Source organism: Phyllostomus hastatus, unplaced genomic scaffold (genome assembly GCF_019186645.2).
Source record: "Phyllostomus hastatus isolate PE091 unplaced genomic scaffold, TTU_PhHast_1.1 phas_scaffold_182, whole genome shotgun sequence".
In the NCBI taxonomy this organism is placed as follows: domain Eukaryota; kingdom Metazoa; phylum Chordata; class Mammalia; order Chiroptera; family Phyllostomidae; genus Phyllostomus; species Phyllostomus hastatus.
Genome location: NW_025334013.1, coordinates 19788542 through 19802092, shown reverse-complemented (window position 1 = coordinate 19802092; position 13551 = coordinate 19788542). Strand labels below are relative to the sequence as shown.

The 13551-nt window shown below is 38.7% G+C and overlaps 1 protein-coding gene across 1 annotated transcript in view; it reads right to left on the bottom strand.

Annotated features, from left to right (window-relative positions):
* ZCCHC17 (zinc finger CCHC-type containing 17) overlaps positions 1-13551 on the bottom strand; it is a 53651-nt gene that overhangs the window by 17204 nt on the left and 22896 nt on the right. The window contains exons 4-5 of the mRNA XM_045858859.1: positions 6336-6436; positions 4856-4947 (exon numbers count right to left, since the gene is read on the bottom strand). Coding sequence (XP_045714815.1) covers positions 4856-4947; positions 6336-6436 — 193 coding nt within the window. The remainder of the gene's footprint in view (positions 1-4855; positions 4948-6335; positions 6437-13551) is intronic.

Genomic DNA, 13551 nt, shown 5'->3' with positions numbered 1-13551 from the left:
TCCAATAGAATGAAGTAATGGCAATGTTCTATAAAGTTATGTCTGTACTATTTACTGCTTATGTCTGCAGCCAATAGCTGCACTTCGAATGTGGCTACTGACTGAGGAACTGGATATTTTATTTACTTTTAATTAATTTACACTTACATAGCCATATGCAACTAGTTGCTACCTAGTCGGACGATACAGATGAGCGTATGATTTACGTTCTGGAAATGTCTGCTCAGACCCCTAGCTTTTACCCTAGAAGAACCTTACTCAAGTGACAGGAGTCTGAGGAGTCATGTGAGAGGACCCATTCCAAGAGTGAGGCTTGAGTACCAAAAACGAAGGCAAGGGGAGTGGACAGAGAAACAGGGAGTTACGTATCAAGAGGCATAAAGTTTAATCAAGATCAGTTAAGTTCTATAGGTCTAATGTACAACACTGTATCTATAGTCAACAGGACTCTATCATACACTTAAAAAGCTGTTAAACATGTAGATCTGATGTTGTATTCTCACCACAATAAAATAAAATTAAAAAAATAGGGCAGGATCTTTGAAGACAACTTGAGCAGCCACCAATGCCATGGCTTTCAGATGTCCTTATTTGTAGAGCTGCGTTTCAAGTGGCTGTCAGTTGAAAGTTAAGCCAACCCTCATTATAATCGATTCCAATATTCTGTGGATTCTAACATACTACAAACAAAATCATACCTCCTACCTAACACTCAATTCAACAAATGTGTCACTCACCACGTCTCCCTTTCTGTCCTTATTGCCATCATGCTAGTTTAGGTTTCATTACATTTTTTTTAACATTTTTAAAGTTTATTGATTTTAGAGAGAGGGAAGAAAAGAGAGAGCATGTGCGAGCACATGAAGAGAGAGGGAGAAAGAGAAGAGAGAGAAACATTGATTTGTTGTTCCACTTATTGTTGCATTCTTTGGTTGCTTTTTGTATGTGCCCTGACCGGGGATCGAACCCACAAACTTTGTGTATTGGAATGACGCTCTAACCCACTGAGCACCCGGCCAGGGCTTAGGCTTCATTACATTTCAGGTAAACTGTATTAATACCTAGACCTGGCTGGTGTGACTCAGTGTATTGAGATCCAGCCTGAGAACCAAAGGGTCACCAGTTCGATTCCCAGTCAGGACAACACATGGCTGGGTTGTGGTGTAGGTCCCCAGTAGGAGGCACTCGAGGGGCAACCACATATTGATGTTTCCCCCTCTTTCTCCTTCCCCTCTCTCTAAAAATAAACAAATAAAATCTTTTTAAAAATGTAATAATACTTTCAATGGTCTCTCTGTGTCCAATTTTCCTCCTCCAATCCCTCCAACACAAGTAGTTGGATTAATCTTTTTTTTTTTTCCAGCTCAATTAATAAGTGGCAAGCACCAGGGCTAGTACTAGTGATATGAGTAAGTATATTAAAATGATGGGACCTGGTCCTTTCCTCAAGGAGCTGATAGTCTAGCAGCAGCAGAGAGATATATAAACAGATAATAATATTTTGGGGAATCATAAATGGTTTTTCTAAAGACTATACCATGCTGTCTTACCTAATTGGAAACTGACTTTAGCCCCTTTCCATTTGCAGACTCATTTATTAGATGACCTTGGTAAGTCCTCGGGGCCCGAGGGAATGAAATCTGAGATAGCTAGATTTTGGTGGAAAATGAAAGCCAGCTGACAAACTCCGTGGCTAAAGGCAACTCGAAGATACTGAGCATAACAGGGCAAAGCCAGAGAGTGGGAGACCTGGAGAGAATAGTCTGATCAGGAGTCTTTCCCCATTTAAAGGCTTAAAAAAAAAAATCCACACTCTTTGTCTGGTATCCAAAGCTCTTCACGATCTGAACCCAACATATCTTTCAAGGTTTACACTCTAGTACTTGATCAAACCCTCCCCTTTCCTTAAACAAGACTCCTGAAAGTGTCATGTGCTTCTCTGCCTCATGTCTTTCCTCAAACTATTTCTTCTGCTCGGAATACCATTCCTGCCCCTCCTGCCTGACAAAATCTTATCCTTTCCTGGCAAAGGTGCCAGGAAAACAAACGTAAGTAAAATGTTGCAAAAAGGGCTCATGATCTAGAGAAGAAACAAATATATGGAACAATAAAGTGTGATATGTGCTAAGACTGAAATGTGTATAGGATACAGTCAGGGAAAGAAATACAGAATGGTTAAGGCCTTGGTTATTACTAGGTCTTCAAGACCTAGTTCAAATGCTACTTCTCTGATCATCGGGGCCTTAAATCAACTCTTCCTCTTCAAACTAACTCCTAGAATCCTTAAAAAAAAAAAAAAACGTAAAAGATTTTATTTATTTTTAGAGAGAGGGGGAAGAGAGAGGGAGAGCAACATCAATGTGTGGTTCCTCTCACACGTAGGGGTACGGGGGACCTGGCCCACAACCCAGGCATGTACCCCCAACTGGGAATCAAACCAGTGACCTTTTGGTTTGTAGGCTGGCACCCAATCCACTGAGTCACCAGCCAGGGTGTAGAATCCTTCCTTTAAACTGCTCTTTTAGCATTTATTACATGTTTCCCTATATTAAAGTTATCTGCATAATTATTTCATTATACTAGGCAGTGAGGCCCTTACAGAAAACTTGGTATTGCCACTGTACCTCAAGTAGATATGAACCCAGTGAGTACTTGCTGAACAAAGGAATAAATTGATGCACTAACTAAATGGCTGCTACACATCAGGCACTACAGGAAATAAGAAAGATAAGATGCAGCTCCTATTCTCACAGCCTTATTCATTCATTCATTCATTCAAAAGAAAAGGTATGATAATCACGAATATTAGAAGAAAGACAAAGAATCATAAAACAGTAACTACAAGTAGCTATTATAAATTAAGTTCTATTATAGGCTAGACAATAAGCTAGGCTATTTACAAACAAGATTTTATTTAAATCATTCCATCATTTCTGAGATGTAGGTGTCATTACCTCCATTTTAGAGTGAAGAATTAGGAGTCAGAGAGACTTAGGTAATCTGCTCAAGGTCATATACTACTTGGGGCAGAATTAGGACTCTTTCTGATTCAAGTCTAACTCTAAAACCTGTCATCATTCCATTATGCCATTCTTCTTTCCTGGGTGCAGCTCTAGAAATAGTTACAATAAAAGTTACTGTTCAGCCCCTTGGTTATCACTAGAAATAGTGTATATGTGGAAATACGTCCAGCATAAACCCAAGGAGCCCTTTCCCTTTCCTACTCTTATTGTCTTGAGAAAGAGAAGTAGCTCTTTTTATCTTACTTGTTTTTGTATTTTACCCTTATAAGGGTGGCTTTGAGAAATTTCATTGCTTCTTAATGAGTCTTTTTAGCATAGAATTATTCAGAGCAGAAGCAATTTATTACAATGCAATCAGTAAAGGCAAGAATTAAAGAACATTTCTGAGCTGAATTATAAAAGATTTCTACGGCAAATGGAAAGTGTTTTGTCAATAACGGCCCTACAAACATGTCAATATTTACAGACCAAACTACAGAAATATGAAAAACTCTGTAAGTCACATGCAACAGCTAGAAGCATCATGTGGTGAAAAGGGCATTAGCTTTAATGTCAGAGACACTGAGATTAAAGATCCTAAACTGTGATAATTTGCTATATAATCACAGGCAAGTAATTACCAAGCATCAGGCTAGAAACTAGAGAGAACACTCAGTCTTTGCAGGTTGTTATGCATATTAGGTGCACTATTAATGTATAGAAACTGACTTGCCTAACACCTAGCACACAGTGTATATCTAATAAATATCACTTCCCTTCCTTTTAGGTAAAATTCCTTCATATCCAAAGTGATTTCACTGAGAACAATAAAGACAGGGTTTCCAAACTTTTCATCACCAAGATCCCACTCAAATAACATTCTTTTCTTGTTTTTTTAAAAAAATTAATCTGTAACGTAACTGCCACTGAGAGCACCTGATTAGCATGACATAAATAATGTGGTATTTTATCATTAAAAGCAACAAAATAATACCATGGTTAACCCGAGGATAAATGTATGCTTTTGGCTGGCTTTCTCAAATATTGGAAGCAGTTCATAAACCCCCAAGACTCCTTTTCAAGGGATTGTAAGGATTGAGGGACCCCTGGTTAGAAATCACTGGCATATATATTCAAGAAATAGTTTGAGACAGATGGTAAATTCCCCATATCACCGGACATCATTCTACATAAACAGAAAATCTTCCACACCTACATTAAAGGTCAGAAGAGTCAACGAAAGTGGCTGTGCTCAGAGTGCAGGGCACCCTAAGAGACAGGCATCTAAGCCCCCCTGGGTGGCTCCTAGATTGCCCTACCTTCCTCTTTGGTCTCTATCTTTCTCAGTCCCAGTGCCAGGAGAGAAGCAAATAACAGGTACTTCAGGAATGCTCGCTGGCTAACTGGTTAAAGAGCAGAAACACCTGGCTGGCGTAGCTCAGTGGATTGAGCGTGGGCTGTGAACCAAAGTGTCGCAGGTTCGATTCCCAGTCAGGGTACATGCCTGGGTTGTAGGCCATGACTCCCAGCAACCGCACATTGATCTCTCTCTCTCTCCCTCCCTTCCCTCTCTAATAAATAAATAAATAAAATATTTTTTAAAAAAAAAGAACAGAAACAGAAAGAATAGGGAGAGGAATACAAAACCAACAACGGAGCACTTCTGCGCTGGGAGCTTTGCATGTTAGAAGTGTCATCTATAACACTTTATACCTCTAAACACCAAGAATCATAAAGGTTATATTGCTCATCACAGTCTATAAATGGCAGGGTTCCCAGTCAGCCTGATTCACTACAGCATTCTACGGTTTGAGAGGCAGAAGAATTTTAGCCTTTCCAAACCTTTTACCTACTCAATGATAACGTTGTTGGGGTCAAGGTCTTTTCCAGTCCCTTGGTTGACAACTTTCATGGAGAGGGATACTTTTATCCTATCATTTTTCATCTGAAAAAGACAAAAGCAAAGTCACCAAAATCTCACAGTATATTATTTAGACTTCTGATCTAGAATGATCTAAGAATCAAAGCTGCTGTCATCATAACAAACAACTCCTCTAACAGCCATGGTCCTATGCTAAAAGCACTGGTGGCACTAATAAGCATAATAGGCAGATCCTGTGGCAGAAGAATTTTAGGAAATGTTTTTTATCTCATTCTTGTCCCTCTTGGGGGGGGGGGGAGACAAAAATAGTTGCTCGGAAATCCAAGGCCTGCCCAGGTAACCCAGCAGCAAAGGAAAGCTGTTTCTTCTAGGTGAGTTCAGCAAAATGATCGATGCAGAGATCCATGAACCCAGAATGGGTTTCAGAACACCCCAGGAGACCAGATCTCCTTTTGGACTTAGTCTAGAGCTTCTGTAAACATGAACAGTTGTTAGCCACACTGGTTTTTTGCTTCCTCGAGCACTTGAAGCCCTGCACTTCAGGGTTTTGCACCAGCTATGTTCTTTCTCTAGAATATTCTTACCCAACTTTTCATGACTACCTCCTTTTACTCTGGGTCTCGGCTCATATTCCATCTGCTCATAAAGCCTGTTCCTGACCACTTGATCTAAATCTACCTCTCATATTGTTTGGACCCATTATAGCACTTATCGTGATTGTAATCATTTTTAATTTGTTTACTTTTTTTTGTCTCCTCCAGTTATATTCTATGTAAGTTCTGTAACAGCTGGAATCACTTATGTCTGGTTCACTCTTGAATCCCTCAGACCGAGCACATATTTAACACTCAAGTACTGTTGAATAACCTCTCTCGGGCCTGTCTCCCCTGCCATTCTCTGGGAGAAGAGCAGGCCTTGTGTACGTTCGTATTTCCGCTCTGCTCTACCCACCCACACACAGCCCACATGCTCTCAAGTGAGCTGCTAACAGGCTCCTTCAGAGCTTTCTCACTTCCCTCGTGTTGCACAGAGTCAAGTATTAGGAAAAATGACTGTAAACTCTATGTCCTTTTTGTTTTGGTTCACATTGAAGTGTACATGGCAAGAATTCTTTAAAGTTTGTGAAAGGCTATTAAGGCCTAGACCCATAGATTAAGTTTCCTTCTTTCCTTTTAGTTCTTCACATCTACCATTTGGGCAAACTTCAGGGAGGGAAGTTTTATAAACATGCACTTGTACCACACTTACTGTAGTTCACACCATTCCTTCTGAGTTTGCAGAAGAGCCAGACAGAAGGTTTAAATTCAGGTCAGATTATGGTGGCAGGATTCAAAATGAGATTCTCAGCCATAGTTAACAACATATATATATTTGCTACCATGAAATACCAGGAAAATCCAAGCCTTTCTTAATCCTTTCTAACCAGATGAAAAAGTTGCATAGAACTTTACCTCTCGGCCAATAAGCTTCACCCATACTTTGTCTCCAACATCTACTATCTCAGAAGGCTTATCCACACGGCAGGATGACATGTGAGTTCTATGGACCAGACCTGGGCACAAGAAAAAACAATCAAATAAAGCACAAGGTACGTCTGGTGTTATACTCTATGCCTAGATACTCTGAATAACAAAGTTAACAGTAAGGTGGCAGCTGGGTCCCTGGCTGGTGTGGTTCAGTGGGCTGAGCACTAGCCTGCAAACAGAAAGGTCACCAGTTCAATTCCCAGTCAGGGTACCTGCCTGGGTTGTGGGCCAGGTCCCCACTTGGGGGCATGTGAGAGGAAACCTAAAGATGCTTCTTTTTATACATCAATATTTATCTCCCTCTTTCTTCCTCCCTTCACCTCTCTCTAAAAAAAATAAATAAAATCTTTTAAATAAAAAGAGAGATGGGAGTTGGGGAGTCACTAAGAAAATGTTCATTGATTTAAAATCACAAATTAAAACAATTTGAAATCATTTTTATACCTACTCAACTAACAAATATTCTCTAAAATAGTGCTCAATATTAGTAAAATGTAATGCAATAACTATACTTACATAATATGGGAAAAATACCAATTGGTAAAATTCTTTAAAGCAAAGGACATAAAGATGTTATACTTGTGATGCAAAAATATCATCACTGAAATTTTTCCAAAAGAAAAACCTCACAAAAATGTATGGGCATATAAAAATACTTGTAATATTATTACCTACAAATGTTAAAAATAAAAAAAACACATTAAAATAGCCTAAATAACCAATAATTGAAAAATAGCTTGGTAAACTATGGTAAATTTATCAAAAGCAAGAGTTAGCAGCTATTCAAGTTATAGTTACACAGGATATTTATGATAGCTGTTACATGAAAAAGGGAAATATAAACAAAGTACAATTTTAATCTATTAAATTAGCAAAATGTTTAGAAAATAATAATACCTGAAGTTGATGAGAATATAGTAAAATAAGAAATATTGCTAGGGCTGGCATAAATTTTTAGAAATCATCTAGCAAAGGCTATCAAGAGTGATAAAATATTTAATAAAACTAATTTTAAAATAATTAAAATATGTAATAATTATTAAATAACCTAATAATGACACAATCACATATTTACTACAGATGTTCTTTTCCTGTCTGCCCAAGGTCCTTTCTTGGAGAACACCTTCATTACATTCTCAAGTCCATGTAATTTGGTTGGAGCCGACATGAGCCCCAACTGTGGACCCACACACAGGCTTAGTTAGTCAAGGTATTTCACCCCGCTGGCTACAGTAATTGATTGGTTCATGGACAGACACAAGACACTAGCTAAATTAAAACATCTTTTTCAAGGCTTCTGTCAGGATTGTAAACTACAAAAAGTTAGTAATGCCCATCTTTACCACCAGGTGGCGAAAGTCAGCAAGAGGGAAGCAAAGAATATCAGTAAACAAGAGATAAATCCCTGAAGATGTAAACTAATCATTGATACAGCCCTGGTGGAAGCTCTATTTATCCTGCACTGCCAGGCAAAATTAACAAAATGTTTCTCAATTGTGCTTCTGCCCTTGCACCAAGAGTTCTGGCTAATAATTAATTTGACATATAATCACTTTGGGGGCTCTATCCTAAGAAAATAATCTTATATGTAATAAGAAAGCTATATGAATCTGGGAAAACTATCAACATCAAAATATGCAATGTATTTTTAAGAGAGAAAAAAATTATAAACAACCTAATGTCCAACAACAGGGTAAGGATAAATGAACTATAGCATAGCCACTTGACGGCCCATTAAAAACAATGTTAAAAAATTACATTAAAACATCAATAATTCATTTTTAGTAAATATTTATTGAGTGTCTACTATGTGCCAGGTACTATGGGCAACTAGCATTTTTCCAGGTAAATAACAAAATACAATGCAAAATTGTATAATGTGATTACAAATGCTTAAAGTAGATTTTAAAAATTACAAAGAAATGATCCAAAATGCTATTAACAATGGTTAAACTAGGGCATAAAATTACAGGTTTTCTCTTTTGTTTTCAATTTTTAAAAAAATATGGCTCACTTTCCTCATTGCTTTTTTTAATGTTTTTAGATTTTATGTATTTATTTTTAGAAAGAAGGGAAGGGAGAAAGAGGGGGAGAAACATCACATCAATCCACTGCCTCTCCTTCACCCCCAACTGGGGACCTGGCCCACAACCCAGACATGTGCCCTGAATGGAAATCAAACCTGTGACCCTTCAGTTACCATGGTTACTGGACCTCACATACCTACTTCAGCTGATTCTGGAGGTTGATGGCCTACCTCTCTGAATAACTCTGGTGCCTCCAAAGTGTTTTATACACCCCACATTTTTAATTTTAGATCATCACATAATCTCCAAATTGAGTAAATTCCAAGGAGCTGGGTTCCCTCCCACCCCCATGCTGTGATGGTGAAATGAGCAGACCAGCCTAACTGGAATGTCTGGAGAGGAAATTCAGGCGTCCTAGGGGAAAGGGAAACCTTTCACTTTGGCACTTTTGGCTGCAACAGTCTTCTCATTCTAAAATTCACTTCTTTCCTCAATTGCAAATGGAAGTTGTGAAGGAAATTAATGTTGAACCTAATATACTTCCGTGAACATTTTTTTTCTCTCCTGAAACAGAAGGTCTACTTATTGGAGTACCAAAAACAAAGAAATAATGGCCATTACCATTTTTTGTCCTCTAGCCTGATCTCAAAGCAGGTTATTTTTTTGGTCTGGTCACCTCTCTTGGTTAAACACTTCTCAAAGTATTGAATAGTTTAAAATTGGAAACAAAAGATCATGTGGTACATGTGAATGACAGAATAATGCCATTGCAATATTTATTAAAAGTATTTTAAAAATCAGAGAAATGGTTATGGTTCAATAAATATAAAAAGCTACAAAATGAGTATGTAGAATATAATTTTAATCTCAATGTTTAATTTTATGTATATATGCAACTATAAAGAAACACACCAAATGTTAACAGTGCCTATCTCTGTGTGGTAGTAATATCATACAATGATCATTTTCTTTTGTATTTTTCTATAATAAGCATGCAATCATAAAATATTTTAAATGCAAAATGTAAAATGACATACACTGTAATTGAAATTATATAAAACTATGTCTCATATGGACACAAAAGGAAATGTCAAAATAGTTATACTAGGATGTAGGATTTTTATAGTTGAGACATAAAGCTTATTACCAAAACGCCTCAGTTTATAGGGTGACTTGAACAAGGGAAATGGTCTAGCCCTCAGTTTTGAATGCAAATGTCAGGTATGCACTCATAAATCTAAGCCTGCTGCTCAGAGGAATGGTATGAATTGGAGATATAAATGTAGGAGCCTTCAGCATACAGATGCTTATATACTAAAATGTATTAACCAGATTGTTAATTTAGTGATTGGTTCAGGGCTAGACACAATTCACCAATTTACTAACTTGTAATAGAGGATATTCTTTTCTTATACCTGGAAGATTCACAGTTTTTTTTTCTTTCTGGCTTAGCATTTTCCTTTATTTAGATTTTTACTTACGTATTTCTAAAGAGGGTAAAAGAAGGAGGAAGAGAGGGAGAGAGACATCAATGTGTGGTTGCCTATCCTGAGTCCTGTGATGGGGACCTGGCCAGCAACCCAGGCATGTGCCCTGACTAGGAATTGAACTGAAGACCTGTCGGTTTGCAGGCCAGCACTCAATCTACTGACCACACCAGCCAGGGGTGAGATTCACAGTCTTTATCTAGGTAAACAACCCATTGCCCCAGTATCAAATACCTGAAAAATTAGACCTGTGATCAGAAACCGCTTCAACATGAAATCAGAACAAAAGTGTGACAAATATCTTGAGATATTTTTCCAGTAAGTTTAATGGACTATCACTTCCTCATAAAAGAATCCATCTCTCTAGCTCCTGTCATCAGATTCATTTCTCTCTAAATAAGACAGACAATACCAAGTTCAGATTCCGGGGCTTTCTTTTACTATGTTGTGGATGACAGCCCCTCTCACCTGTTCATATAATCTCCTCCTAGACAAACCATGAGACATCAATTGGATGCCAGTCTCCTAAATTACAAGTTCATTCCAGTCCCTTCTACCTGTATTTACACCCAGACTGTCCTGTTGAACTCTTGAGTGCTCCCATCTCTTCGGCCACAATTTACAGGCAATCACCTAGTATATTTCTATCTATGGCTAATCCTATACTCTATATGGGCAAATTATCATCATTAGTTTCATTTTTCAGAAGACAGAATTCAGAATTCTCTGAATTCTTGGTAGGTAGTTCATTATTACCCACACACCCCAACAGCTGCATTAAGTGTATATGGTACAGGGTACCAAATATAACATTTGAGGTTCCCTCACTGTGCTTGGCACCTCACTAGAAACAATATGTAATTCATGTAATCCATTCATGTAATCTTCGCATCAACCCTGTGACCCAGGTTCACACCAGGAAATAGTCCAGAAATTGAGTAAACTGCCCAGGGTCACAGCTGACAGAGAAAGAACTACAATTCAAACACGAGTCTGTCAGGTCTCCTAAATCATACTGGTATCGCTCCATTTTTTTAATCACTGATCCGTATCATCTTTTCAATGAAAAAAGGAGAAAGATGATCTCATCTACAAACAACACAAAGGCACTTGATTCTGTTCTGGCATATGCTCCAAACGAAACAGAAACAAAAACACTTGGGTTGTCTTGCCACAGGGAAGGGAGTGCTTCAGGGCAGTTTGCGTCTGGATTTCTGACATTAAGCCATAAATGCCCAAAGGGCATATCAAGTCCATCATCATGTTCAAAAAACCCAACATGACACTTAAACAGAACAAGTCCCATCTGAGTGACTGCTGGCAAAAGAAAAAAAAAAATTCTGACAACTTGGAAAGGGCTAGCAACTCAATCATCACGTAAGAAAAACAGAGTTAGCCTATTACACTACCTGTAAAATTCATGCCCCAACTGTGTTAGCTTTAACAATTTCCTTCACAGCTTCCACTGGTAATAAAGGAAAGAGGTGAAAATTACAAACCATCAGAGGACAGCTGCAGCCAAAACTGTCAAAAGAAAAGGACTCCCTTTACCTTTGGGGGACCTGAATTCCCTCTCCAGCCTTTCAAGTGTTATCGTCAACCAATGGTATACAACAATGATGTATGCACAGAAGTTAAAGTGCTTTCACACACTTTATCTTGTGGGACTAAGGATTCATCCAAACATTTACTGAACATCCACCCTATTGTAAGCAAAAATGAACCCAAGGATGAATAAAACATGATCCTGCTAGTTAAGAAGCTCTAAAATATATAGATCATTCCCATTTCACAGACAAGGAAAATAAGGCTCAAGGACTAAGCAATTTGCTGAAGTCAAGAAGCTAGGAAATGGTGGAACTGGGACTAGAATTCATTTATTCATTTAATGAAATTTACTAAACGTTCACTATACCTCAGATACTATATGAGGACCTTACTCATCATTGAAGAGCTCAGTGGACTAACTACAGCCTCACTCACTTTATCGCACTACCTTGTCATTTGTTTACATCTCTGGATTGTGAAGAGTCTGAACACAGCGGGCTGTGTTTTCTTATCTGTGTTCCCACCTACAGTGACTGAAAAATGGAACTCAATAATGATTTGCTAAATGGAATTCATTGCCAGATTATTTGAGCTTATACCATAAGCAAGGCACCTTACAAGTATAACACCAAACAATCTTTGCTGTCAAAATTTCATAGTTTAATGCTGGTAGGCAAAGGATATTAGAGGAAAAAAAGAACCTGATAAATGTATAGGGCTGTATTGCCCACTACTGTAGTCACAAGCCACATAAGTATTTTAAGTTTATATTTAAATTTAAATAACCTACGTAAAGTCAGTAGCTACTGTACTACACAGTACAGATGTGGTATAACATAAATATATTTGGTTTTTGCCTCTAGTCCCTGCACGAAATTTCCCCAGTGATAGGAGTCTTTTGTTTTCATGAAGAGTCCTTCTGATCACAGCAGAACTTAAAGTAATAGGTAACTTTTGGGGGGGCCCTAGACAGTCTCTGGATGGGGCCGGTCAGCAGAATGACCAAGTGATCAGAGTCGGAACTTTCAGCCCCACAGCCCCCAGCACAGAGGGAGAGAGGCTAGAGACTGAGCTCTATAAAGTTCTTGAATAATGAAATTCAGAGAGCATTAGCGTAGTGAACACGTCAGATTGCTGGAGGGTGGTGTGCCAGAGGGCATGGCATGGAAGCTGAGTGTGCCCCCCCCCCATAACCTGCCCTATGCATCTCTTCCATTTGACTGTTCCTGATTGTATCCTTTATAATAAACCAGCAAATGTAAGACAAATGTTTTCCTGAGTTCTGTGAGCTGCTGTATCAAATTATCAAACTCATGGAGAGGATGGTGGGACCCCTTGATTCACAGCCAGTCTAAATTAGAAGTACCAGTGGCTTAGAACTTGCAACTGGTGTCTGTGAGTGAGAATGGCCCCCTTTACCTGTGGGATCTGACACTAACTCCAGGTAGGCAGTGTCAGAATTGAACGGTACTGTCAGACACCCGGTCGGTGTCTGGAGAACTGGTTGGTGTCAGGACACACATCAGGACAGAAACAGAACATTTCCATTAATCACAGAAAGTTCTATTTGGACAATATCATGATAGGGGAAAGAAAATCTAGTTTAGATCTGAATACTGGGAACGGAATTTCAACTCAGTAGTAAACAATTCTGAGAATAGAAGCCTGATAAAAATAACTCAGATTAGAGTCTACCTTTCTGAACCAAAATGTAAAAATCTGGAGACCCGAGTTATTTCATAGCTCAGTCCTTTCAGGGTGGGACTTAATAATCTTCCCCTTTAAGAGCGGAGGATCTAAAATTCACTGCAGCTGCTCAACTTATCCAATAAACCTGTAGAAGAACCAGGATTCGAACTCAGTTTCCACCTAATTATTTGGCTCCCTGAGCTCTCCCTCTGTGGCTGATCCCACTCAGCACAGCGGGCAAACCGACAGATTCACGTGTAAGCTGGCAGCCACCTTTGGAGGCACCATCTGACAGGGCATGCACACCAGTGAGCTGACTGACTGCTGGACCGTGGTAGGCCTTTCATCCCCACATAGTCCCCAAATTGTCACATAGATGCTCAAGTAAGG